Source organism: Gekko japonicus, unplaced genomic scaffold (assembly GCF_001447785.1).
Source record: "Gekko japonicus isolate JY-2015 unplaced genomic scaffold, Gekko_japonicus_V1.1 scaffold959, whole genome shotgun sequence".
NCBI classification, from domain to species: Eukaryota; Metazoa; Chordata; class Lepidosauria; order Squamata; family Gekkonidae; genus Gekko; species Gekko japonicus.
The window spans coordinates 318,026-344,223 of NW_015164699.1; the positions used below are offsets into that span (position 1 = coordinate 318,026).

Sequence of the window (26,198 nt, forward strand, 5' to 3'; positions counted from 1 at the left end):
TTTTACATTCTACGATGCAGTACACAGGTTTGCTTCCCTGAAACTCAGGATCCAGACATGCACACCCATAAGAAGAAGAAGAGAAGAGGAGATTGGATTTATACCCCACCCTTCACTCAGGACTTTCAGAGCAGCTTACAATCTCCTTTCCCTTCCCCTCCCCACAACAGACACCCTGTGAGGTAGGTGGGGCTGAGAAAGCTCTCGCGAGAACTGCCCTTGAGAGAACAGCTCTGACAGAACTTGTGATTGACCTCAGGTCACACACCAGCAGCTGCATGTGGAGGAGTGGGGACTCAAACCCAGTTCTCCCAGATTAGAGTCCGTACTCCTAACCACTACACCAAACTGGCTCTCGGGGGGGAAATGCACCAGTGTTCACAGTCTCTGAAGACACTAACTACCAACATTGGGGGGGGGACACTCCAAAGCAGCCCCCGCCTTTCAGACTGCCGCTTGGATCTCCCACTGTCCTCGGATCTGAAAAGCGGGGGGGGGGGGGGGGCCGGGGCCACTGAGCAATCTCCTCTACTGGGATTTTGCAACCAGCCCTGCTCTTGCAGTCTTCCAGCAGCAGCGGTAGCGAGTGCGGAATGCAGACTTGTGCTTCCTTACCTCAAAGCTTTTCCGCAACGCGTCGACGCCAAGGTAGAAGAGCATCTGCCATGTCTGCTCCTCTGCCCGGAGCTTCTGCCAGATGCGGTGCAGCCTTTCGTACAGGTGGATGCCCAGGCAGGTGAGGACCTCCTCTTGGGCGATGTCGATGGTCTTGGCGTGCCTCTCCCTTCGCCTAGATGGACAAAACCATGGCTGGTTGTTGCAAGGGGCAATGGAGATCATGGATGCGCCACCTCAGGGCAAGCTGCCCTTCCAAGCGTGGAAGTGTGCCATCACTCAAGCTCTGCTATTACTGAGCAGTTTGCACAATATGGTCCGGAAGAAATCTTACCATTAAGAGGGGGGGAGGGGAGAGAACTCGGCCTAATTAATCCTGGGGGGGGTCCTTCACCTTTGTGACAAAGCAACAAACTCTGGTTAGGATACCAGAGGTAAGTAGTGATTGCCAGTCTGGGTGCCAGCCAATGTTCCCTCTAAGGTGTGGCGTCTTGTGAGCAAAAAATCTACTTTGTGAGCTACTGGCATTAAAGTTGTGAGAGAGCTATTCGGCTACTGCATCAGTTAGTTTGCTCTGGAGCCATCCTTCCTGAGCGAAGACCAAAAAAAAAAAAATGTGTGAGCCGGAAGCTGAAAAATCTGTGAGCTAGCTCACACTAACTCAGCTTAGAGGGAAGACTGGTGCCAGCCCTGGGTCTCATGTCCCAATGCACAGCCAGGCCACTGGGCAGAGAGATGCTACTTACCTGTGGGGTTTGTGGATTCAGATGTCACAAGAAAGCACAGTTAGGACAAATTATGGTGACCAGGTTAAGCCCTAACCTGAAATCTTGCTTTAGTGCCAACTGGCAAAGGCCGGTATATCATACGGATGGATGTCGGGGAGGGTGCGCGTGTGATCATGTCATGGCTTTTAAAGCACAGTTGACTATAATTGCTGCCTGCAGCCAAAGAGTTAAGACACGTGGGCCTTCTAAACTTTGTTCCTAGCTCTAAAAAATATTTACCACATTTTAACACTACATTTTCCAGTTCTTCTCTAGGACCGTGTTTGTTTGCAAATTAATAGAAGATGGTTTTCCTCACGATCCGAACAAAAGCTGGCACACTGTGTGTGGCTGTTTTTTTAAAAAAACAAAGGCCAGGATCCAGGACTCCACATAACTAATTTCACATGGCCGAGGGGAGTCAACATCTCTTCCACAACAGTCTCTCCCTTCCCGGCACCCCACAGCAAACTGATTTTGAAGCACAGAGCACTCTCGGCAGCTGATTAATACCACAGCGGGTAGGCGAGAAACTGCTATTCAAAGGAAGAAAAGTCAGAAACCACACAGCCCTGGAACGTGCTTGGAGTAACTGTGGATAGGGACCACACGCCACAGCTTTTTAGCCATACCAACTACACACGGGACTGCAATTTGAGGATTTTAAATCCCACGTTTAAGCCATGCATTTGACGAACAAGAAGAGACAGGATCCGGGATCACATTTGCAAAGCACCACCAGTGAAAGCGTGGAGCCCGTGCTGCGTTTAGGTTAGGGAGATCCTTTAAACCACATCCATTACACCGTCACCAAGGCACCCTGCCATCATGCCTCCCCACGGCTCTTGGCAAACTAAGCTTTATACAGACTTCCACATCGTCTTCCAAATTTGAATGCCCAAACGACACACTAGTATTTGGGCATTTCTTTCCGGATCCGAGTGCAAAGCCATCTGACAACTCCAAAAAAGCCTCATCATTACCATGGAGGGGGTGCGTGCGAGTCTGTGATTTCGCAAGAAAGCTACTCTGCTAGGACACAGGTGCCCCCCAAACCCGTGCAAACTATTCTCACACATCCCTGCCCACCCCGGTCGCAAGCAACCATGGAAGAAAATAAGAGGGGAAAGACTGTGAAATGCAGAGCCGGAGGAAATAATGCCTGTGGTTGTGTCGCATATTTGTGATTTTAATGTGTGTTATTCTATGTCACTTTGTCACTTCTAAAAGGCTCAGCAGCTGGTCAGGAAAAGTACAGGACTGCCTCTTAACATGACCCTAAAGAAATACTAAATTTATGGAGAACAAGGACCAATTTTAGCCTTATAGCCTTGCTTTGAGAATTTAATGAGAGTTACCGAGAGGTAGCCTAGTCCAGCTGTTGCTTATCTTCGCAATCCCTTTTGGGACCAATGGTTTTATTCAGAGGACAATCACATGTTAGAGTCAGAAAGATTTATTTCTGTTCCTGTCACCATCTCTATAGAAATGTCACGTAAGAGGCTACTCAACCTTTCTGCTGGGGACTTCGGCCAGGGAAGATCTGTTCGTGCAAGAGGGCATCTGCATTTTACACAGCATCCTGCCCATCTGCTTAAACCTTAATTTGCCTTGATCTTATATAGCTAGGTTTGAGATACATTAGGGGACCTAATTTTTATTGAATGTGGTGGTGGTGTTTTTGGTGTGTAGAATTAATTAGCATCTGTTCATACTTATTAAGTTTTTGCCGAATAAAAAGAGTAATACTTTAATATGTTGTCAAAGGCTTTCATGGCCGGAGTTCATTAGTTGTTGTAGATTTTCCGGGCTGTACAGCTGTGGTCTTGGCATTGCAGGACCTGACGTTTGCCAGCAGCTGTGACTTTATTTTCTATTAATACTTTATGTTAAATAAAATCATTCATTCAAAGAAGTTCTCTGTTCTGCTGGCAAACGAACTTATGTCAGACTCCCAATACTTCATTGTGCCGCAAGAGATAAGTCTCTCCTAAAGAGTTTGTCTGGTACAGACTTAACAATTGGGGATTTTGCAGCTGTGTAAACTATTGAGAAAAACTCTTCCACAGCTGAGCGGTATAGATTACTAGACTGGGTGCAAATTAGATAATCTGTCACAATTGGACTGGTCTTTTTGAAAAAAGGGAGGAGAGACGGGTATCATCTACTCCAGTAAGGAGATAAATGCACTTGGGCTGCCGAAATCAAGGTGAGTCGATTCAGGCCACAATACTGATTCTTATGGCACAAGCCCACTGGAGTAGATCCGAAGGACACCCCTTGCTCCCAGGGTTCTACAGAACCTGCAAGTGGGTCTCTTTTCAGAGGCCCTTTTCTTGAGACTGAAGGCACTGCAGCTTCCGGGAATTCTGTGGGAGGGCTGAAAAAGGGAATTCTATTCACAACCAGTGTTCCCTCTAAGCTGAGTTAGTGTGGGCTAGTTCACCATTTTTTAGCCTCTGGCTCATACATTTTTGTCTTCGCTCAGGAAAGATGGCTCCAGAGCAAACTAATTTATGCAGTAGTCAAATCGCTCGCTCACAACTTTGGTGCCGGCAGCTCACAAAGTAGAATTTTTTGTCACAAGACTCCACGGTTTAGAGGGAGTATTGTTCATAACTGTCGTGTTTATTATCTGGTATAGGCTACTAGCCTATCACCGCACCTATCCATTTCATTTTTATTCTGCCCTTCTTTCGAGGAGCTAAGGAGAGGCACGGATTTGATCCGCACAAGATCCCCACGAGATACATCAGACCCAAAAGCACATGAGCTCAAGATCATCCAGCGGGTTTCACAGCAGAATGGATTCGTACCTGGGTCCCTGTCTCCCCCACCCAGCCCTAATCAGAGACTCTGAGCACTACTTTGCCATGGCTCTGCATTCCACTAGTCTCTAAGCAACCCTCCTAAAAAAAATTCCTCCAGTATCACTTGCAAGCCACAAATACAGTTCAGGCCATGAAATGTGCATGACTCAGATGCACACCTGTAATGAAAGCGTGTACGTCCCCGGCCCAGAGGCAGGGGATTTACGATGCAGCTGCGAGGTTAGGAAATATATACATGTATATACATTGCAGTTGAAATATACATTCAATAATTCAAGAAAGAAAGCAAAGCGCTAGATAGCCCACTCTAGCAAATTACATACTCATACCCTCCTGCGAACTCTGGTTCAGCCCGGCCAAGGAGGTGTGCGATGAAGTCTGTCTCGCAGCACACGTGGATGTGCCGCTCGTGGGGACAGCAGCGCAGCCCTTCATACAGCGCGGCACAGTAGCCCTTCTCTTTGCTGCAGTCCAGCTCGCCGATCAGGATGGTGTATGCGCGCAGCACTTTGTTTTTGCAGTCAGTACAAAACCTGTTTTAAAAAGTGACAGAAATAATAGAAATTGGGCAGGGCTGTCATGAGAGAACAGAATACGTGCTGATCGCTGGCGAGGAGGTGAGAACAGAGAGACGGCCCACCCCAGTCCTGGAACTTCCAGACGTCTCTTAGAGCCAGGAAACAAGGGCACTGAAGTGCCAGTAACCAAGCACAACTCAACAGATGTGTTAAAATGATGTTTTAAAAAGGAAAAGCCTCAACCCAATTAACTTGCTTTTCCTATTTCGAATCTGCCTTTTAAAAACAGAAACCGCAGTTTGTAGATGCACGCATAACTTAGAAAGTGTGCAATTCCCAAGCCTGCATTAGTTCTAAATGGGAACAGTGCAATTTGTGAGCCTGCTTAGAATGAAGCACTTAAGTGGCAATTAAACACAATTTTCACTTGCGTTTGTCAGAGTGCAGGACTTTTAGCAATAGTTTATGGACTGAGATTAAACAACCGAGGCCAAGCTAAGGAAACATCTGAACTGAAAGCCTGACCCCTCTTAGTGCACAGAGTCGTCCTGAGACAGAACAGCACGCTAACAAACCTCTCCGGTTCGGCCAGACACAGACACACAGCCCAGTAATACAAGAAAACCAGCTTCTCTGATCGCAGACCACGCAGTGCATCAAAGCAGCATTCCGAATGCACTGCCACCACTATGCCAAGGGGTTTCCATCAGCCCCTTCACACACTTTCGCAGCAACTGCAGTTACGTGGACTCAAACTGCTTCAGACGCTGGCCCAAGCAGTTTCCAAAGTCAAAATGGACTCCTTTGAGTTGCTCTGTTTCCTTGAACAGAGATACACAGCAGAGGAGTCTCACAGCAAACGAGGGGCCGTGGCTCAGTGGCAGAGCCTCTACTTTGCCTGCTGAAGCACCCCTGTTCAATCCCCAGCATCTCCAGCTAAAACAACCTGGCAGTAGGTGATGGGAAAGACCTCTGCCTGAGACCCTGGAGAGCCAGTGCCAGTCTGAGGAGACAATACTGCCCTTGATGGACTGAAGATCTGAATCGGTATAAGATAGCTTTATGTGTTCAGAGGTACACAGGCTCTCCGAGGGCACAAGAGCTGATGGCAGAAAAAACCCCACATTTATTTATTTAAAGCATTTCTATGCCACCTTCCCACCTGATCAGGACCCCCAAAGTGGCACACATAGAACATTAGAACAATTTTAAAACTTTAAAATGACAAAACAATTCAACTTGTGATGAGGTCACTAGAGTTAGTTTTTTCCTGCAATGAGTTAATGAACCTACCCCTCCAGAATTACTTCCCAAGCCAGAGAGCCTCAAGCAGCAGAGAAAAGCCGAAGGGGAAAGAGGTGCTCTGCAGCCTGTTTGCTCACCTGTGTTTCCGGAGGTACGTTTCCAAGGTTTCTAAAAGACAGCTAGAATCAATTAAAACGACTTCGTCCCTGCACTCCTGGGACATGAGCTCCCACACATCCATCCAGCAGCCCCTACGGAGGAAGGGGGCAAAAAACAGAGACGGTGTGTGTGAAAAGGCATCACCTGCTCCTCAGAACGTATTAAAAGGTGTGGCAGAGCAAGAAGGCCCCACATGACACCCCAAAGAGTTGCAGTTCCGTTTACCTGACTGTTCCCTGGAAGGGTCCATAGTAGAAAATGATCCTACACCTGCTCTCCTTCCTGTCGTCTTCACTACTCCTCTTATCTGCACCTAACTTCTCTGTACTCGGGGCGCTACCGTTCCCTTCACTGGAGCACAGCGTTAAGAACAAGAGTTTAACGGCTATAACACACGTGCAAGCGCTTGCCCTCCACTTTTAATACAACTGAAAACAGAGGCGGGGGGAGAAAAGCGGTGAGCTGGCTGGACAGGGAACTGGAGGCAACAAGGAATCCACTACCCTTTAACAACTTTGGTGAGGCCCACATTCTGATGGACTTCCATGCAACCGACCCCTGGGGGAATGGGGGCCTCGGGAGCACTGGCTCTGCACAGCGCATAATTTTTTTTTTTGGGGGGGGTTGGCATTATGATTATAGGGCACATTATGGAACAACATGAGTGCATTTGTTTTTCTAATTATAAAAGCAACATTGTACTTTTTGTCATTATAATTAGCAGCTGCCTTTTGGAGGAGGATGCTCTTGTTGCCTCACATCTCCCTGGACTTCGGCTTACCCCAGCTCTGACAGAAACCAGAAATACCTTCTACACCACCAGTAAGTGATTTGCTCCTTACATACAAGCTCAAGAGCAGTCAAGATGAGCGCTGTGACTTCTGCTGAGAACTAGAAAATGTTTCAGTCAGTTATGCAGGGAAAGAAAAATGCACCCATTTTCTTGTCTGGGAGGTCGGATGGGGATCGTCTGAAACAGGCATAATCATCAACTCTCTTGTTATCAAGGCCACCGACTCCTGGCTTGACTGAGTGGCAGAAGCCAGGTGGCAGTCCGTTCAAGACATCCTTTGATAGACTGGGCTTGGACATTCACTCCCAGAGGTCTTATTGCTCCCAGCCACGAGGGGGAAAGAAGTGGCCCTTGTGGCTCTGTGAGCAGACAACGTGTGTGGCAGAAGGCTTTGTGTAAGTTGGCAAAGAGAACGCTGTGTACCAGACAAGCCAGGGTTGCGCTAGCCAAGGTAATTCAATGAAGCTTCTTTCTCCCATGCCTTCCCATGACATGCTAGTGGAGATATACGCTATCAGAAAAAACCCCGGACCTAAGCTTAATCCAAAAAGCACTGCCGTAACTCTCAAACTCCTGGAAGATACAAAGGTACATCATTGCACCTCTGGGCTGGTCCCTCTCAGGTTTTCATGATCTCACCCACCTGCCTGGAGAGGGAAATGATATTTTGAAAGGCTCAAAACAGAGACAGGGGAAAGAACCCTGGTCTCCAGCTCAAGTTATCTGGCCACATACTGACTCGGTTACAGGATGACCGTGCCGCAGGCAGAAGAGAACACAGCACATGCCAACAAAGAATGAACAACAACATTCCCACGTGTCACTTCTTCCTACACGAGCCAGCAAGGAGCCCCTGAAGGTCAGGTGAACTGAAACCGCACTTGAAATACCAGCCCAACGGCTACAAATGCAAGCAGTACCAGGCCGCCCCCAACACGCTAGAACTAGGCATTCAGAGAACACTGGCAAGGGTGTATCCAAAGGAGCCTGAGGGGCCGCCAAGATAGCCAAAGCTAGACCTGCTTGACTCCTGAGCAGGCCCAACGGGGGAGGGGGGCACTAACAAAAGCATTGCTTTAAGTCTGTATCACAGAGGGTACAATTATTTCAGTTAAAATATTGGGAGCATCGTTTCGGAAATATCTGAACAATACTCCCAATATTTAAATAAACTATTATAATCAGACATGCAATTAAAAAAGGGAAAGGAGGGAAGGAATAGGACCTCAGTGCATCTGTGCTTTAAAAGGACATTGTTTTCAATGGGGGGTAGGCCTGGCCTCCCCAGTTATGGACCTTTAAGGACAGGTGCGCTATGAACCAGCTGGGGAGCGCTCCCTACGCCCCACCTGCTCCTGCCTCCCCAAAAGGATTCCTGATTCTGATATTATCAGGAATAAGAATATTGGGATCTGGAATCTTGGCATGTCAACAATAGTTGACTGCAGTCCCCTAGACCCAACACAGCTAGCCAAGTCCAGGTTTTGAATATGACTGCAGCTCAAAGGACACAGAAGGAAGCAAACCCTGTGGATCTCAGGGGGATTACTACCAATTAAATGTAGGAATGCCAAAGATCGGGGTCATGGTGAAATGAATCAACTGAAGGACAAACCTCTGCGCTCAACCAGATTATGGTGCAATAAATACTGCCAGGCAGCAACTCCTGATAAGCAAACCAGCTAGAGAGACAACCTTGGCAAATTTTACAGGTAGCCCGAGGGAAAGAAAAAAAAAGGCTCCCCGGGGCTGTTGCAGGACAGGAAAATGGCACCGGATCGATCAAGAGAGGCTTGAGGGCCCTCTGCCCACAATTGCAGTCTGGACCAGACCCCCCCTCCCCCAATGCACCTGGAAATTCCTTTTAAAAACTCTCAAGTGCAGGGCCCTGGGCAGAGCCATGAAGAGGAGGACATAAAACGTGGTGGGAGAAAGTGCCATCAAGTGACAGCTGACTTATGGCGACGCTGGAAGGGTTTCAAGCCACGAGACGTTCAGCAGTGGCTGGCCACTGCCTGCCTCTGCGCCGTGACCCTGGTATTCCTTGGAGATCTCCCATCCAAATACTAACCAGGGCTGACCCTGCTTAGCTTCCAAGATCTGATGAAACTGGATAAGCCCGGGCCATCCAGGTCAAGGTAAAAGACATCAAGAGATGGTTTGCCATTTCCTGCCTCTGTGTGGTGACCCTCGACTTCCTTGCTGGTCTCCCATCCAAATAATGACCAGGGCTGACCCTGCTTTGCTCCCAAGATCTGGCGAGACTGGGCCATCCAGGTCAGGGCTACATAGAAGGCGGCCGCTGGGATTCCTTCAGCCCGCTCCACTGCTCTCAGAAGAACTGACTAACAGCAAGAAGGGCCAAGGGAGGTGGAAGCGGGCAAGCAGCGAAGGACAACACCCAGGCCCTGCCATCATGAGAAGCTGCCAGGCTTTGGCTTCCCTTACTGCGCTCACATGTTGCCAAGCGAGGACACTCCTGCCCGGGATGAACAGCACCCAAGGAGCAACACTCGCTGGACTGGATCTGACAATCATTCTGCTTTCCCAGGGACACAACGGGAAGAGACCATTCACCGGGGGGGGGGGGGGGGGTGTGTATGCTTAGGCACCCTTACAGCAGCCTTTCACCTCGGCTTGGGACATCTCTCCCACCCCTCTGCTTCTCAGCCCTACTTTCACGAAACGGGCAAATTAAGCTGCAGGAAGGTCCCACACACATTGCAGCACTGCTTTCAGTAATTAAATGCATTTTTTAAAAAAGAAAAAAAGGACAGGCTACTTAGCTCAGCAAACTTACCCCAAAGGTTTGGGTTTGTGAGTGTCAAGGGAGTGCAACTGGCATCTCTTGTTCTTCTTGCTTTTCGGAATTGCATCTATCATTTCATTTAATTTGGACCTTTAAGGAATAAAAGCATTGCAGAAGCTGGTTCAAGTTACCGCTCGACAGACTTCTTTCGGGAAGGTTGCGTGGCAAAAGGGGACATCGATCAGGTGTCCATCCGCACGGACCACTTCCATGAGGTCCTCCCCCCCCCCCCCCCGGTGTCTTTTCTTTAATTACCTAATTTTTCCTTACTGAAAAGACAGCTGTAAAGTTACTGGAGAATCGCCTCTGTGAGACCAACCGAGTGAACCTCTAGATCAGAATTCTACAAGTACAGTTTGGCACGTCACTCCAAGTAAAGTTTCAGCCTCCCGAGTCCCATGAGAATTGCCTTCAATGCAAATGGCCAAGGACCAATCCTCAGGACTGCCCACGAGGGACACGAAATGAGGCAAGCCTACTTCCTCCCCAGCAGAGGAAATGACATGAGCCACATCAGGATAAGGCAAGCGAGGTCAGATGTGCTCGTCTGATTTCAACAAGGGTGAGCTCTACATTTCGACCTGTGTGAGATCACACTCGAGAGCTAAACTAGAAGGCATAGCCCCAATCACCCCCTCCCTCCCCTTTACTCAAAAGTCCTTGCCAGCATACAGAATCTGCCACTCACCCTGATGAACAGAGCTTACCATCAAGGCATGATGGCACAACTGAAACTTGGGGAGGTCTCCTGGCTTTTTTGGCGTTTCGAGACACAGGGTACCAAGCCCCTTGGCAGGGCAGAGTATCCAGATCAGGCAAGGAGGCTGGCAGTTCTGGGCGCCAGACAAGGCATAGGCCTTGTCCCACCCCACCAGCCATGCTTGCAGGCACACCTCTCCTCCAAGCTTACCCGTGCACATAGAAAAGCGTATAAAGCTTCTTTGCATCCATCATGCAGCTGCGAGTGACGGAAAGGACTCCCTTCGGCCCAACCGTGAGGGGCTCGAGGGCTGGGTTCCCCGACTCCACCAGCTGGGAGAAGAGGCGCTCCACGCTACGGCGGCAGCCAACACATGGGACAAGCTGAGAAAGTGCACTCAGGACTTCACGCGACGTCACCATCATGGCAAGGTTCATGTCCTGCTGTTTGAGCAGGCTGTGCTGCTTCAGCATGCTGTGCCGCTGGAGGGGGAAAGGGGAGAGGGGGATCAGCTCAAGCAGCCTCCAAAGACAGAAGGACCGGACACACAACCCGACACGCTTAAAAATGGAAGAGAGTGCTCCAAATGGAAACTGCTGCCGGGGTTCCTTAAGTGGCGTCCTTCACGAGGCTCCCAGAGTCAAGTGCAAATAAACTGACCTTGGACCACAACGTTAGAGGTGTGCTGTTAGAGGCCAAGAAGGCCCCAAAGGAAAAACCACAAACAGAGGAGCTAGGTTTGAATGGTCGAGCATTCATCCCCCCCCTTGACTTGCGGCATTCACTAACTTATGGAACCCACTGCCACAAGTTAAAGGTGGTGTTCTCCCACAAGCTTCCAGGGGGGGGGGGCTTTTTGTTAAAAAGGATGGGCGAATCCATGGAGCAAGCATCTACCTAGCAGCTGCGAGCCAGCCACAACAGGGAAATTTAGACCATTTCTGGAGGGAGGCATAGTCGCGGACTGTTAGGTGCTGAAACGTGGGTTTCTGATGATGCATTTTCATAGTTCACAGGTTTTGATTTCTGTAGTTTTCAAACTGATTTTATCACTGAAAGATATTTTAAGGTGCATCACCTTGAAAGGTGGTTTTATACACGCTTTCTTTTTAAAAATTGTGGAATTAACAGAGTAATCAGGTTGGCACGGGCTGAAAACAGGGTGCCCCACTGGATGACCCTTTGTTCTGATTGGATAGGGCACTTATCAGGTCCAATAATAAAAGTGAGGAGCATTTTATCCTGGTTGTTCTTTGGTAGCAGCTGTCTAAAACAAGAAAAATAAAAATATACCTTTCTTGTCCTTTGCTGTCTATTGAGATCCTGGCTTATTTTCTTACCTGCCGATGGCCGTGTTTATTTATTTTATTAATTTGATTTCTATCCCGCCCTTTCCTGATTGGTTTATGCTGCTGATTTAACACACATCTTGGGACACTGTGACTGCTGCATTTCACTGAATCGTATAAATGGTTGTATTTATCCACCTTTCATTATTTAGATTTTCTTTTGGTGGCCTCTGCAAGTGTATCTGGAAGGGCAGGGTATGAAACAGCATGAATGCATACGCACCTGAATGAACTGTTTTAATTGTGCTCCATTATTCTGATGTCCATCAAGATTTAGCACATTATCAGGAAATTCCATCACCATCTGCACAAGAACAGAAAAGGAAGACTTTTTCAAACGAAACAGCACCCACAGAGGGATGTTAAAACCTCTTATCTGAACTCCGAGCTTTGCTAATGGCGAGTCAGCATTCTTTCAACATACAATGCAAGCAGGGGTCATTCCTGCGGGAGCACACAGTAGCGGTGCTCTGGCAGTAAGGAGCCCAGGGGGCGGGCACATGCAACAAGCCCCGCCCCCTGCTCCCAGCAGCCCTCAGTTGGGCCACAAGGAGCAAGGAGCAGCCAGGTAAGTTGCAGAGCCCCCCCCCCCCGCCTGCCTTCAGGTACAAGCTCTCCCTCCTCTGTGAGGACAGATCTGCACCTTCCCCCCCCCCAATAGCTAGCAATCCAATACAGTCCAGTGAAGCCTGAGCAGTGGGTGTTGCCTTCTGACACACTTCTGGTGATGTCAGGGGGTGTGGTATATGCAAATAAGTTATGCTAATGAGCTCCTGCACCTCTTTTTCTACGACATGACCCCTGAATGCACATAAGCCACTCCACTCTGCCTGCCATCCAATAGTTGGGGACTCACAATAGACAGAGAACAGGATAGTCTCAAGTCACACAAGCCAAGGATGCAGCCAGGATTGTGCTACGGCCTTTGTGTACGTCCTGTGGACACTTTGGAAGCTACAGTGCAACACAGTTTAACAGTCATGGAGCAGTACAGTTTGCTTAAAGAACAGCGCCCCCTAATCTTGACATTTAGAGACAGTTTTTAAAAAGTCAAGAACTTGTTTACTAGCCAAACTTTTTTTTTACTAAAAAAAAAAAAAGAAATAAAAAACTCCTGCCATCCCCAGCTGAGGCCTCACTTATTGCAACTTGAACTCCAGTGCCCCTTTCCTTCTGAGCCCCGGCTGAATCAGAACTGGGCTAGGCATCTGCCCCTCCCCATTTTGCAGGTGGCACAGAGCCCAGGCCTGGCCAGAGGAGCGAACCAGAGGGCTCTCTGTCCATGGCTTGCAGCCTGCCGGGACAAATGCCAGCAGGACGAGCACCAGCCCAGGACATCCTGGGGGCAATGATGTACTGGACGCCTGCTGGGTTGTGGATTTTTGGTAAATATGTATTGTTTGTGTGTTGAGCTGCTTTGAGGGCTTCCCCCTCCCTCCCCCCCGGGTGGGAGAAAAGCAGAATGGGAATATTTGAATACATACGCAAATTTTAGTTTTTGCCTCCCCCAAATAACTAAAGGAAGAACCATCATATTCCCCACTTCCTTTCAACCAAGAACTTCAGGCTTTCTTTCCTTTTGCACACAGCCTACCCTAAAGAGCCTGACCATTCTCCTCCACTGTCAATGGACTCCGTAAAATTCAGCTGCAAGCCTCTGGACGATCCAGACCTTTAAATATAGGCCTGCCTCTATCATACCTAAAAGCCAGAGGCAGCTTGATTTAAACTCACTGAAGGGGAGCGTGTAGATAGGGGCATAGTAGTAGTAATAGCAGTAGAAGTAGCAGAAGTAAAAGTAGAAGAAGAGGAGATTGGATTTATACCCTGTCCTTCACTAGCCAAAGGAGTCTCTGAGCGGCTTACAAACTCCTTTCCCTTCCCCTCCCCACAACAGACACCCTGTGAGGTAGGCGGGGCTGAGAGAGCTCTTTCGAGAACTGCCCTTGAGAGAACAGCTCTGACAGAAAAACAGGTTGCTTACCAGTAACTGGTGATCTTCGAGTGGTCATCTGTGCATTCATACCAATGGGATCTAGTGCGCCTGCGCAGATCCAGCGCAGGCGCACTAGATCCCACGAAGAAGATAAACAGGTTGCTTACCAGTAACTGGTGATCTTCGAGTGGTCATCTATGCATTCACACCAATGGGATCTAGTGCGCCTGCGCAGATCCAGCGCAGGCTCACTAGATCCCATTGGTGTGAAGCACAGAGTCCACGAAGAAGATCTAGGACTTATCCAAGGTCATCCAGCAGCTGCATGTGGAAGAGTGGGGAATCAAACCCAGTTCTCCCAGATTAGAGTCCGCGCACTTAACCACTGCATCCATTCCTTCTCCCACAAACAGCTCCCCCCAGGACACCCCTGCCAGCCAGGGCCACTTCAGGAATTTGAATTTTGTCTGGGAATTCAATCTATGGCTCTCATTCCCCCACCCCGGGAAACGTTTTACTCCAACCACCTCCCAGTGAAATAGGTCAAGTGGAGAGAGAAACAAACTTGGCAAGGCCACACATTGAGCTTCATAACCAATGTAAGGATCTGAACTCAAGACTTTCCAGACCCCAACCAAATGCTCTATCCACTCACCACACTGTCCCATATTTAAAGACACAGGATCGCTACTGTTATGCATACGTTAGGCCTAAGCTGAGGCTAAATGTATTACTCAGAGCCCAGTCATCGTCATTCTGAATGCATGGCAATGGGCCTGTGTTCTGCACAGGACCTTCCTGAACCCTGGTTAAGTGTACCTCCCCCCACCCCGTGCCGGGCCTTCCCCTAAGGCATGGCAAAGCCTGTGTGCAATTCAAAATGTATTCCACGAGCGTCAGCTTGCCACAAGCACTGATTTGCCACATCTCCTTCAGCAACCAGAGTTGTCCCCCCCCCAACTCGGCAACGGAATTATACCACAGGCTCTCCCAGCTTCTACTCAAGGTGGGAGGGGGGATGTATGTCAGCACCTACCACTGTATGTCAGCACAGCAACAAAGAATCAGACTATGCAAGCCCTTCCATGCTCCCAAAGCACGGGTTGGGGATCCCTACAGGCAACCACCCCGCTACGGGTCCTCCCCAATTCATGCTGTTCCTCACCTCCTCTAAGCTGGCCCCCATTCTGGAGGTCACTGTTGTGTATCAGACAGCAGAGGGCGTCCAGGCTTATGCCCTGCATCACTTTCCAAAGTTAACGAGTCACAAAAGCAGTCAACAGCACCCCTTTGGCATGGTGGCTCGACCTATGGCTTCCCGGAGCCCGTGAAGAGTAAGAGCCAATAGCTTAGTCACACCAGGGGAAAACAAATGTAAGCTCAAACTTTTGGCCTGAGAGAAACAGATACATGACAACCAAGTGCTCATCACCTCATGGCATAAACTGTGCAACACCGATGGGGCGCAACTACTTTGTTGTGGATTCACCACTGCAAAAGGGGAAAAAATGCCACATGTCTTCTGTGCCGCGCAGAATGTGAACCAGATCCGCCTCCTGTTGTCAAGGGGTTCAACCTGCTGAAGGAATCAGGGCTGCTTCAAGTCACTGCATCTAACGGTAAAGTGGCTGGCTGCCCCCCCCCAACGTGGGTAACAAGAGCCACAAAACAAGATCGCCAATAGGCATCTGCTAGCCACAGGCCTCACTAGGTATACTGGGAAACACGGCTTTGTAAATTAACAGGTGGGGGGGAACCGTCTTATTAGAACACCCTGATGAAAACTAAATATGCTCCAGAAAGGACGGTTGTGAGAGAGCTGAGAGTCAATTAAGGAGAAAAGGGAGGGAAGGGAAGGAAAAAAATCAGCCTGTTTAAACTCTCACAAGCTCATAGAATGCTGGGGGGGGGGATTTCCAAACTGTCCCCCCTGTCCTGCAAATCTTCACAGGCCCTCAGTCTTCCCAGTTTTAATGTACTCCTCCCCCCCCCCCCCCTCTCCCCCCCCCTTCCCAGCACTTCTTTGCAAAGCTCTGGCAGCTGCTGGGCCAAAACCGCCTTGATACTACCGATGTCTACAGTGCAATATTTAAAGCAGGCCGCGGCATCCCAGTACCAAGCAAAGGAAAGTGATCCAGCAGCTTAATTACAGCACAGAAATTACAGAACAGCGGCCACACAAGTGTGACAGCATAAATGACTTGAGGGGGAAAAGTCAATTCTCTTGAAGTGCCAATTTAGGAGTATATTAATTAAACAAGCAACTCCAAGGTATAATGCCTTCTATTCCGGTCGCTGCACACCACAAATGGTTCAGAGACAGGCCAGCCCCACAGAATTACTCTAATTGGTACAGCACTTTGTGACAGTTTATTCTGATCTTGCTCTGCAGATACCAAAGGCTAACAGACTTGGGTATGAAGCAGAAAGTTTAGCATTCAGAAATTCACAAGTTTCTAGATCTTGTGGTTGTGGAGAAAGTGCAACCGCACTTTGGAAATGTCCGGATAAACCGGGGGAGAGCCAATGGGTTGCTCATTAAGCAACATGTTAAAACACTTGGTGCTGGGGGGGGGGGACAGTGGGAGGGCTTCTAGTGTCCTGGCCCCACTGCTGGACCTCCTGATGGCACTGGGTATTTTTGGCCACTGTGTGACACAGAGTGTTGGACTGCATGGGCCTTTGGCCTGATCCAGCATTGGCTTCGCTTATGTTCTTGGTGCTTGCGGGGGGGGGGGCATCAGTGGGAGGGTTTCTCTTGTCCTGGCCCCACTGCTGGACCTCCTGATGGCACCGGGTATTTTTGGCCACGAAGTGTTGGACTGGATGGGCCACTGGCCTGATCCAACATTGGTTTCTCTTATCTTGTCTAGGTTTTCCAAATGACAACTCTGACTCCTAATGCCAAGCATCTTCTTTTTAAAAATGGTTTCCTGTTTATCCAATACCCGCAATTTATTCCAAGTATTAGTTTCTGGGGAAAACTCAAGAGTTTTGTGGTACAATGTACAGCCCTGCCAGTAGCTCGAAAGGTCAGCTAAGAAGTACAAACTCCACAAAGCACACCTAAGCAATATTTTAAAAGTGATAGATAAAAGTTCCGTTGGGATATCATGCAGCCATAGCCTGCCTACAAATTAGAAATTAGGGGAGGGGGAAGTCCCCTTTGGTGCAATGCTGAGTGGATTTATGCTTCCTTTTTCAAGTGTTAACAGCACACTTTGACAAACATTTTAGGAGTGCAAAGATCTGACAAAGCAGACACTCTGACGAGGAGGGGCAGGAAGGGGATACAGCAGTCAGTCCATTTTTAGCCACTTGGTTGAGAAGCATCACCAAAGCAGCTTGCAAACAAAGTCGCTAGCCCTCAATGGTTTTCAGAAGCACTCCTCTGTTAACTGTTTGTGACACCCAGAAAGCTCAAAAGGAAAGAACCGACTCCTTCGTCAGATGGCATTTGCCATAAGCCAGGCAAGAGGCTATTTACAAGCTAGAAACCAAGTGTTACAATGTGGGGTCTTTAAAAAAAAAAAAAGTATCAAAATGGCATGGGTGGTGTGCTTATTGCTGATGTCATTCACAGCCTCCAGCGAGCACTCACGACACTCACACAGCTGTGTTCTATAAGGCACGCAAGAGGCATGTATTATCTGGGGAAGTATTGCATTTTGTACTTTGGTACAAAGTGTTGCAGTCTGAATAACAAAACGGTAAGATACCCCGGTAACAAAAACACAGCCTTGTGTGGACTGCCCAAGTAACAAACGCACAATTACTGGGGGAGTAACTGACTGTGTGCCACTGCCCATCCAAACTTATGTGCATCATTTTGGAAACAGCTAGCATATACCCCATGTTTTTACAAAGAAGCAAAGAAGAACTTGTTCCCACAGGAGGAGGACTGGTGCTCCCTCCTCCAGCCCAGCTCAAGGCGCATGTTTACTCTGAGAAGCCTGCTTCCTGCAGCCAGAGCATAAAGTGACCCCGACAAGGAGGAAGGTGGCCCAAAAGCCACTGGCTGGCATCCAGCATCCTAATAAATTTCAGGACCTCTTTGGGCATCAGTCACTTTAACCAAACAAAATGCACATGCTGGCCAGGAACTCCACTCAGCAGGGGTGTTCTACTGTATGCATGCCTCAAACAAGCATCCACATACCACATTGGTGTGATCTGACTGGTGTGATGGACTATGGCTGAGAGAGGTGGGCAAAAATCCCCACTCACCCAATACGCTCACTGACAATCTTGGGCCAATCATTGCTGGTTTGAGAACAAAACGGAGGGGGAAGAAGCATGTATGCTAGCGTGAGTTCTTTGGAAGAAGGGCAAAATAAAAACATCACAAGTTGTTCCTGAAGCACACTGTCTTTGCTTCCTCTTGGAGACCTCAGAACACCATTTAAAGGGGGAGAGAGAACAGAAACAAACAAACAAAGTGGCTTATGTGGACATCTAGTTATTAAACTAAAGATGTTAACCCAGGGGTGTCAAACATGGGGCCCATGGGCCAGATCTGACCCCTGCAGGGCTTGTACCCGGCCCGTGAGCAACTGCTTCCTTCTCAGTTTCTCACTACTGTTGCTGCAAAGGGGGAAGGAAAAAGAGTGCACATATGCGCACCAGAGACAAACTCCCTCCGCTCTCTCTTGCTTCCTCCTCTGGGGCTGCTGCTGCTGTGTTCCCAAGCCTCTCTTCCCTCGTTTGGAGAGGGAGTCCCATGGCACCTTCAGGACCAGCAAAGTTTTATTCCAGGTAGAAGCTTTCCTGTGCATGCACACTTCTTTAGAGGGAGGGAGGGAGGGAGGGAGGGAGGTTCTTCTGACAAGCCCTGCTCTGCTGTTTACTCTGAGACCTGATCACACACTCACTCACATTAAAAAAAGAAGGGGGGCAGGAAAGAGATGCATCTGGGATAAGGGGAATTAAAGGGAAATTGTGCCAGCTACATAAGGATAACATCTATGGGCCGATCACGAGAACATATTACTGACTGATGGTCATTGTTTTAATAATATGACTACCACCAGTATCACCCTATAATGTTGGTTTGTTTTAGATGATTTTAGGTTTGTTTAAATTGTTATTGATGTGTTTTATCTTTTTATATAAGCCGCCCTGAGCCAACCTCAGCTGGGAGAGTGAGATATAAATCTGATAAATAAATAATTTTGGCTTGTTCTGAAAAGTTTTTTTTTTTAAATTAGATTTCTCTTTGCCTATCTGGGATTTTCTTTCAAAAATACCCTGATTAGGAATTACACCACTTGGATTGGATTCCATGGTTTAATGACTGGAAGAAGCTAGCTAAATATTTTTAAATGCAGTTGTCACTCCACATATTCCAGTTCAACATGTGATCTCCCTCTCTCCCCATCACCTCACTAGCTGCCTATCTCCCCATTAATCCCCCTCCCTTGCTTTTTAAACTTTTTATTACCACAAGCAGTGAGTGAATTTTGTCCAGTCCAAAAGCAACATGTTATTTCATTTGGAGATATCCCCCTTTCCAGTTTTAATAGATGAAAATAATAATAATAAAAGAAACCTAACAGCACGGCTTGCAATCTTTATTAGTGGAAGGAAGCAAGAGTCCAGCAGCACCTTAATGGCTAACAAAATTTGTGGCAGGGCATGAGCTTTCATGAGTCACTGCTCACTTCTTCAGATACAGATAGAATGAGAGTCCATCTGTCCTTATATCTTGGAGAGTGAAGTGATTTCAGGTGCCAAATAACAATGGCAGCCACTGGTAATGAGAAAAGAAACCTAGGGTCTCAATTCGGCCCAGGAAGATGCACTGAGCTTCATTATCAGTTGCAATTCATCAGTCTCTCTTTCTAAATCTCCCTTTGAAATTCCTTTGTAAGAGAACTGCTACTCTTAGGTCAGCAAACTGAATGTCACAGAAGGTTACAATGCCCCCCCCCAACACACTGGTTTTTGAATGCTGTGGCTTCTTATAACTGTAGAAAGAGTAAGGTTCCAGTAGCACCTTGAAGACTAAGAAAATTTGTGGCAGAGTATGAGCTTTCATGAGTCACTGCTGACTTCTTCAGACTTGTGTCCATTTATTCTTTGCATCCTCCTGGACCAAACTGAGACCTAGGTTTCCTGCCTCATTACCAATGATATCTCCATGCCTAGTACCCCTCTGCATATCACACCTAATCCAATCAAGCCTATTGGCATTCAGCATCTGATCTTTATAAAGTTTATATTACCAGTACCTCATGTTACATTTTATGGCACACATGGTCTGGCCCAGCAAAGTGACATTTATGTCAGATCTGGCCCTCGTAACAAATGAGTTCAACACCTCTGTGTTAACCCATCCTAAAGAAAAGCACATTGCAGATCTGTATTCATAAGCAAACTATGGTTTTAGAGTGAACTGCCAGTGGAATTACAATTTTTGGTGAGAATTAAGGGGTTCTCTTTCCTTCCTTTGCATTTTTTGTATGACTGAGAATACGTTTGTCAGTCTGGACACACTTGCATGGCCAGGCCACAGGGCTGGCAAGAGTAGCTTTATACACACACCCTCTATCCACTGACCTCTTTCTCCTAAAGTCTCCCTCTTCCATTACCTGCAGAGACAGACACCTATTGATAGCACCCTCCCCACCAAATCATCTTCCCCGCAAGGTGTGGAGGATATGTCTTCCTACAGAAGTGAGTGGTATGGCTCCTTCAGAAGGCACCTAGAAGAATGACAATGGCTTGGATCCTAGAGAGCATATGGGTGAACTTTGGACTCATCCAATATGCTTGAGCCTTCCAACACAAAGGCCCCTTCTCTTTGTAAAGGGTCATCTGCTGTCTGGTACATGGGTGACTGAATTAGAAGACAAAAGGTATTTTTGGTGGAGGTGGCACCATGATAGATGAGCAAAGGCCTGGCACCTTGAGAGACCACTACCACATCAGGCAATCAGAGGACAGGCTATGCCTTTGGACACAGCCACCCATATACACTGTGTGGCAGAGCCTCAGCCCAAAGACGGGTGTGTTGTGCCACCCTCACTCAGCCTAGTTGCCGAATTCCTTGACATTCAGCCCCATGACAGAATTCAGATTGACTTCGCCTTATTTTTAATTTTTAAAAATTCACAGCATACGGAGCCCAGTATAAAAGGAACTGGGTCCCAAAACCTGTGTCACACTTCAGTACCTCCAAAAGAGCCACTTCGTCCCAAAGGCAGTGAGAAGCCAGTTTCGAACCCTTGCTCCGCTACGCTCCATTGCAGTCGCTATATCTGAAAAATGGGCTCAATGACCTACTTCACAAAGTCAGAGAATCACAACTGTTAAGTGCTACGTAGAGTACAAGTTATTTACCAGTGGTGGTAACAGAAAAACAAAAGCGGCTACTAAAAGGGGGCAGGACACTCCCCTGGGTTGGCAGGCAGGGTGCTGGTCAGCTGTGCAGAATATGAACAGCTTACAGGAGACCTGACAAGGAAGCTTCTGTAAATGAGGCAAGTCGGATCCTCCCTCAATGCCCCGCCCTGCTGGCATGCCACAGACCAACAACACAGGTATTCAAAGGCAAGTGGGTTAGCAAGGTTTGACTGTGATTTGCAAGGCTGCCTTAAAACCAACGTTGTTCAAATTCAGACAGCTGCAGGGAGGAAGCTACATATGGGAGAAGCCACGGACTCAAGTGCCCTCTAAACAGTGATATAAGACAAGGGGAAAGGCACTTTTGTGTGGCGTTGAGGAGGACCTCCATATTCAAAGGCCCTAGACCTCTGAATCCCAGAGCCAGAAGGCGACCTCGGGGGAAAGTCTCGGCCTCTCTGCCCTGTTGTTGGCCCTCCAGAGAAACAGGCTGACCACTGTGTGAGGCAGAATGCTGGACTAGATGGACCATTCGCCTGATCCAGCAGGGCTCTTCTGATGTCCTTAAGAGGTCCCCTGTAGGAACCACGTCATGAATAAAACAGCCCTATGATCTGACAGCACAAAAGAAAATTTTAAACCCAGAATTCACCATATCTGAGTCTATAACTGGGACAGGGTACCCTTATGCTGTTACTTTGCATCCCACAGGAAGCCAGTATATTTGCCTGTAATACATAAGATGCTTTCCCATCACACCTGCAAGCAATGGGAGGGGGGAGATTATGGTTGAAATCTAATAAGCCTGAAAGGGGCTCAGTATCGCAGTTGACCACAAGGTCTCCAAATCCAGCAGATGCAACTGATAACTGGGTAAAAACAACTTTAGTGTTTCTGCTCTGTTTTCAATACAGGGCAAAATTCAAACACCTCAGAATTATTTGTTCAGCCTGCTAAGACAAGTACTCTATTAGGTGCATCTCTGGGGGGGAAGTCAGACTTTCTACTGGGTTGGTTTTAAGGCACCAACATGGTGCAGGGGTTACAATGTCAGACTAGGACCTGGGAGACCCAGGTTTGAATTCCCACTTGGCCATGGAAGCTTGCTGGGTGACTTTGGGCCAGTCACATGTTCTCAGCCTAATCTACCCCACAGGGTTGTTGTGGGGATGAAAGAAAGCAGAGGAGAACAATGTAAGCCACTTTGGGTCCCCGTTAGGGAGGAAGATGGGATATAAATTTAAAAATAAACAAACAACAGAGAAGTATGCCAGACTAGAACCGAAACCTGGGTTCTTAAAGTCCCGACTCAGCCATGATGTCTACCAGGTGATGTTGGGCCACTCACTCTCTGGTAATCAGTCTAACCAATGTCGTAGGATTGTTAGAGAGGACAAAATGCAGAGGGAATGAGAAAAACCATGTATGTCACCTTCAGCCCCTTAGGAAGAATGGCAGCATAAACACATATGGATAACTACAATAACTGAAAGAAAAGCCCTTGTGTAAAACTGAACACGCAACTCTTTCTACAGCAGGATCTTAAAAGAAGGATTCTTAGGACAGCACCAGCATGTCCCAGAATGCAAGACAGCTCAGAACAAGAGAGAAGCGTGTGCCCTTAAACTGGCACCAAAGCTCCGTAACAGGGCATTTCCCACGCACCAAAAGCAACGCAAGGGCAGGACTGGAAAAGGCTGAGCCCAAGGACCCCACTCCGGGACCAGCCAGCCCAGCACGAGGGCCCCACCCAGTTCACCAGCTCCCCTTCTTCCGTTAGCCTGACCTAATCGCCTCACCTCCAAGCAGAGTTCAGAGGAAACAGTCACAGCGCACCAAACAAGAGCCAGTCGTGAAGCAAGTCCAAAGCTGCAGGGACAGAGGCAAGCAGCAGCAGAACCACTGTGTGCAGTTCTGGCTGCCACAACTGAAAAAGTACAAAACATGTGTGCGGGGGTGGAGGGAGAGATGCAATAAAGGAGGGTCAGGGAAATAGCAAAGAGCGAGTCAAATTAAAAAAAAAAAAGAAAAAGAAAAGAACCTGGGTACTGTGCCGATGCTTGAAGGTCAGAAAATCAGAAGTAAGCTTCCTTATGGAGGGAGGGTTCCAGATAACCCCTTATATTCCCAAAAATGATTGAAACACACATTAAGAAAAGTAATCAGGCCACCAAGCTATTGCACACTGAAGAATGTATGCCGCATAAATGGTGCAAAAAAAGTTTCAACAGGCTTGAAAACCCCTCTAAAAAACACTGCCTCTTTGCCCCCCGGCCAAAACTCGAAACCACACAGCTACCCAGTATCGTCAGAAAGTGTGCAGGGACAGCAGGGACAGAGTTCGTGAACCAACTTCACTGAAAATAAAAATCTTTGCTTTGCAGGCACAGGGAAGAGACCAAAACACCTAGCCCTTCTTACAGACACATAGGTTCCAAAATGGCTACGATTATCTCCCAGTAAGGCCCCCCCCCTTTTTTTGTTACCATTGCTCCGATAAGAGACGCAGTAAAGAAGCAAGCACATTATGTACGTTTAATGCAGCACTGTGTACCAAAGCGCACCAATTATTACAACTGGGAGAAGTCCAAGGCGGGGCCAGAGGCTTTTTGGGGGGGGGGGGGCTCGCTTCAGAATTGCAACACACCGTCTCTGTCCGGGCACAGAGTTAAACTTGCAAAGCAGCCGCTCACCGTCAGCGTGTCATCGATGTAAAGGGGAATTTGCCGCTTCTCAAAGAGGAATTCTTCTTCTCCGTCTCTGCAAACTGCCACCAGCCGCGCCATCTCTGCTGCTGCCGCTCCACTCGCTTCTTCCTCCCAGCTTTCAGCCTGAAAACAGCCAAACCCCAGGGCAAGTAAATACATGCTGCGGTTCCAGCAATGCACTTTCACCAGAAGAGGGAAGGCGCCTGCTTTACTGCACTGAACAATTCGACACAGAGCGAGAGGCAAGGAACCCTCTGGTGCTTACGCGCTTGGGGAGGGGAGAAGCAGCTGCACAAGAACTTTGAGGGCAGAGGAGAAAAACACTCAGCCACTTCTGGAGTGATCCAATTAGAAAGGTAAGTACATTTGCTTCCACCATTTAAACTAGAGAGCCGAGATTATGTGGCTTTGGACACATCAGGATGCAACAGATGCTGCTGGGTTCAACAGAGACCAGAAAGGAATTCTTTGCATAAGAAAGCAAGCAGGGGCTGGAGGATGCCCTCCCCCTTTTTTGGCACAGCATTCCAAAGGCTAACTTCAAAGGCAACAGCTTTGCTTCCTTCCACCAACATCCTAGCACAACAAAAACCTAAGAGGGTATTTTCTCCAGAACATCCTAGCACCACAACAACTGCAGAGCAGACATTACAGGCCCAGAAAACTCCTCACTTGGGAATGCAGCATTAGCTGCTGGAAAACAAACCCTGCAAAACTTTTAATATTCTTTCCCATTGGCAGATTCCCCCCCACCCCAGTAATATCAACTGGCATCAAGAGACTACATCCATAAAAGAAACAAAATTCATGCACGACCAGAAATGTCAGTGGAAGAGCAACACTGCATCTGATGGGATAGAGAAACTTAAGTGGTGAACGACTTAACGCGTTACAGAAGAACAAAATTTGAGTCCAGTGGCACCTTAAAGACCAACAAAGCTTAATTTTGGGTATAAGCTTTCATATGAATGCACACTTCTTCTGATCTTGTATCTGAAGAAGTGTGCGTGCATACAAAAGCTTAAACCCAGAATTAAACTTTGCTGGTCTTAAAGGTGCCAGTGCACTCAAACTTTGTTCCATTCCTTCAGACCAACATGGCTACCCACCCTGAAGTGAACTTTACAAGGCACAGATGGGGGAAGGATGTATCACTTACGTTTTCCCTGTACATTTTTTATATTTTCCTCAGAGCCCTAACCCTACTGTTCAGAGCAGGAGCCTGTCCCTTAACAAGACAAGGGAGTACACAAATGAGCAGCTCCAGTAGGTGAGTATTTAAACCCCAAATTAATCACAGCCTGAAAACCAGCAATGTTTAGCCTTGCAAAATCCATAGCACCTCTGAAACTGAACCCACACTAAAAACCAGGCCTCCATGACCAAAACTGTTACAAATTAAAGTGTTCTCTCAAGACAGAGGCTTATCCTACTACTTGGCCAATGAGAGAAAAGGAGTTTCTTTGTGTAGTATTAGCCACACTCAGGGCTCTTCCACATGCACACACAACAGGCTTCACATCTCAAAATGTAGTATGCATATACCACAGACGTAATTTATATACAGATGCTCCTCCAGGAGCCAGGATTGGATGCATATTCCATTTTGAGCACAAACATCGAAGCCATCCTTCCACGCATCAGCACTTGATGTGCACAGAAACCCCTAGGCCACTATAGGGGGGGGCGCTCAGGTTTCAGTCCGCATATATACTTGAGTGTTCCACCCGCATGCATCTTTGCAAAAACATGCTCATCACAGTAATTATTTTCAGCGTAAACTTGAAAATATCTACTCCTGTAGAAACTGCAGCATTTGAAGGGGCAGCAAATACAGAGGGAGGATTTTTTGTTTTTGCTTTTAGACAATGATTTGCAAATGAGAAACCAAGAAGCCATGGATATTTTACAAAGCATTTTTGCCTCCAGCTGTCTTCACATCCCCATCAAAGAAATTATGTTGAAGCAGCTGTAAAGCTACCACCCACAAATTCCTCTTCTCCTCCTAAGAACCAGTCCATGCTATTGGGGGGGGGGGCATTTTCTTCCTTGTGTCTTATTTCTCCTCCACGCATTTATTCAAGAGTAAGCCTCCCAGAATCCAACAGGGCATACGTGCAGCCTCCCAAACCGAAAGACCGCATCACACTCCAGCACAAACAGCCCTTGCAGACTCAACTCCAGAGCGAGGCTTACGCCCAGGGAAGCAGTAGAAGAGATTCAGCGGGGCACCTTTGAGACCAACGAAGGTTTATTGGAGGCATGAGGCTTCGTGTGCGAGAGGCCCGCTTTTTCAAATACACTGGAATGGCAGGCAAGATTCTAAACTTATAGGCAGGAATTTAACCGCAGATTCACATGTACCATGGTGATGTTTTAAGTTATGCAGGGAGCTGCAGCCTGCCACTTCCTTAACAGCCCCCC

At 47.8% G+C, this 26,198-nt stretch overlaps 1 protein-coding gene across 3 annotated transcripts in view; it reads right to left on the minus strand.

The window, feature by feature from the left end:
* GGNBP2 (gametogenetin binding protein 2) overlaps positions 1 to 26,198 on the minus strand; it is a 42,100-nt gene that overhangs the window by 15,081 nt on the left and 821 nt on the right. For 2 of the 3 annotated variants that reach the window (XM_015409496.1, XM_015409495.1), the window contains exons 2-8: positions 23,760 to 23,897; positions 12,010 to 12,090; positions 10,648 to 10,919; positions 9,729 to 9,827; positions 6,114 to 6,227; positions 4,537 to 4,746; positions 616 to 790 (exon numbers count right to left, since the gene is read on the minus strand). In XM_015409496.1, coding sequence (XP_015264982.1) covers positions 616 to 790; positions 4,537 to 4,746; positions 6,114 to 6,227; positions 9,729 to 9,827; positions 10,648 to 10,919; positions 12,010 to 12,090; positions 23,760 to 23,852 — 1,044 coding nt within the window. In that variant the 5' untranslated portion in view covers positions 23,853 to 23,897. The remainder of the gene's footprint in view (positions 1 to 615; positions 791 to 4,536; positions 4,747 to 6,113; positions 6,228 to 9,728; positions 9,828 to 10,647; positions 10,920 to 12,009; positions 12,091 to 23,759; positions 23,898 to 26,198) is intronic. The other variant, XM_015409497.1, reaches the window with a different exon arrangement.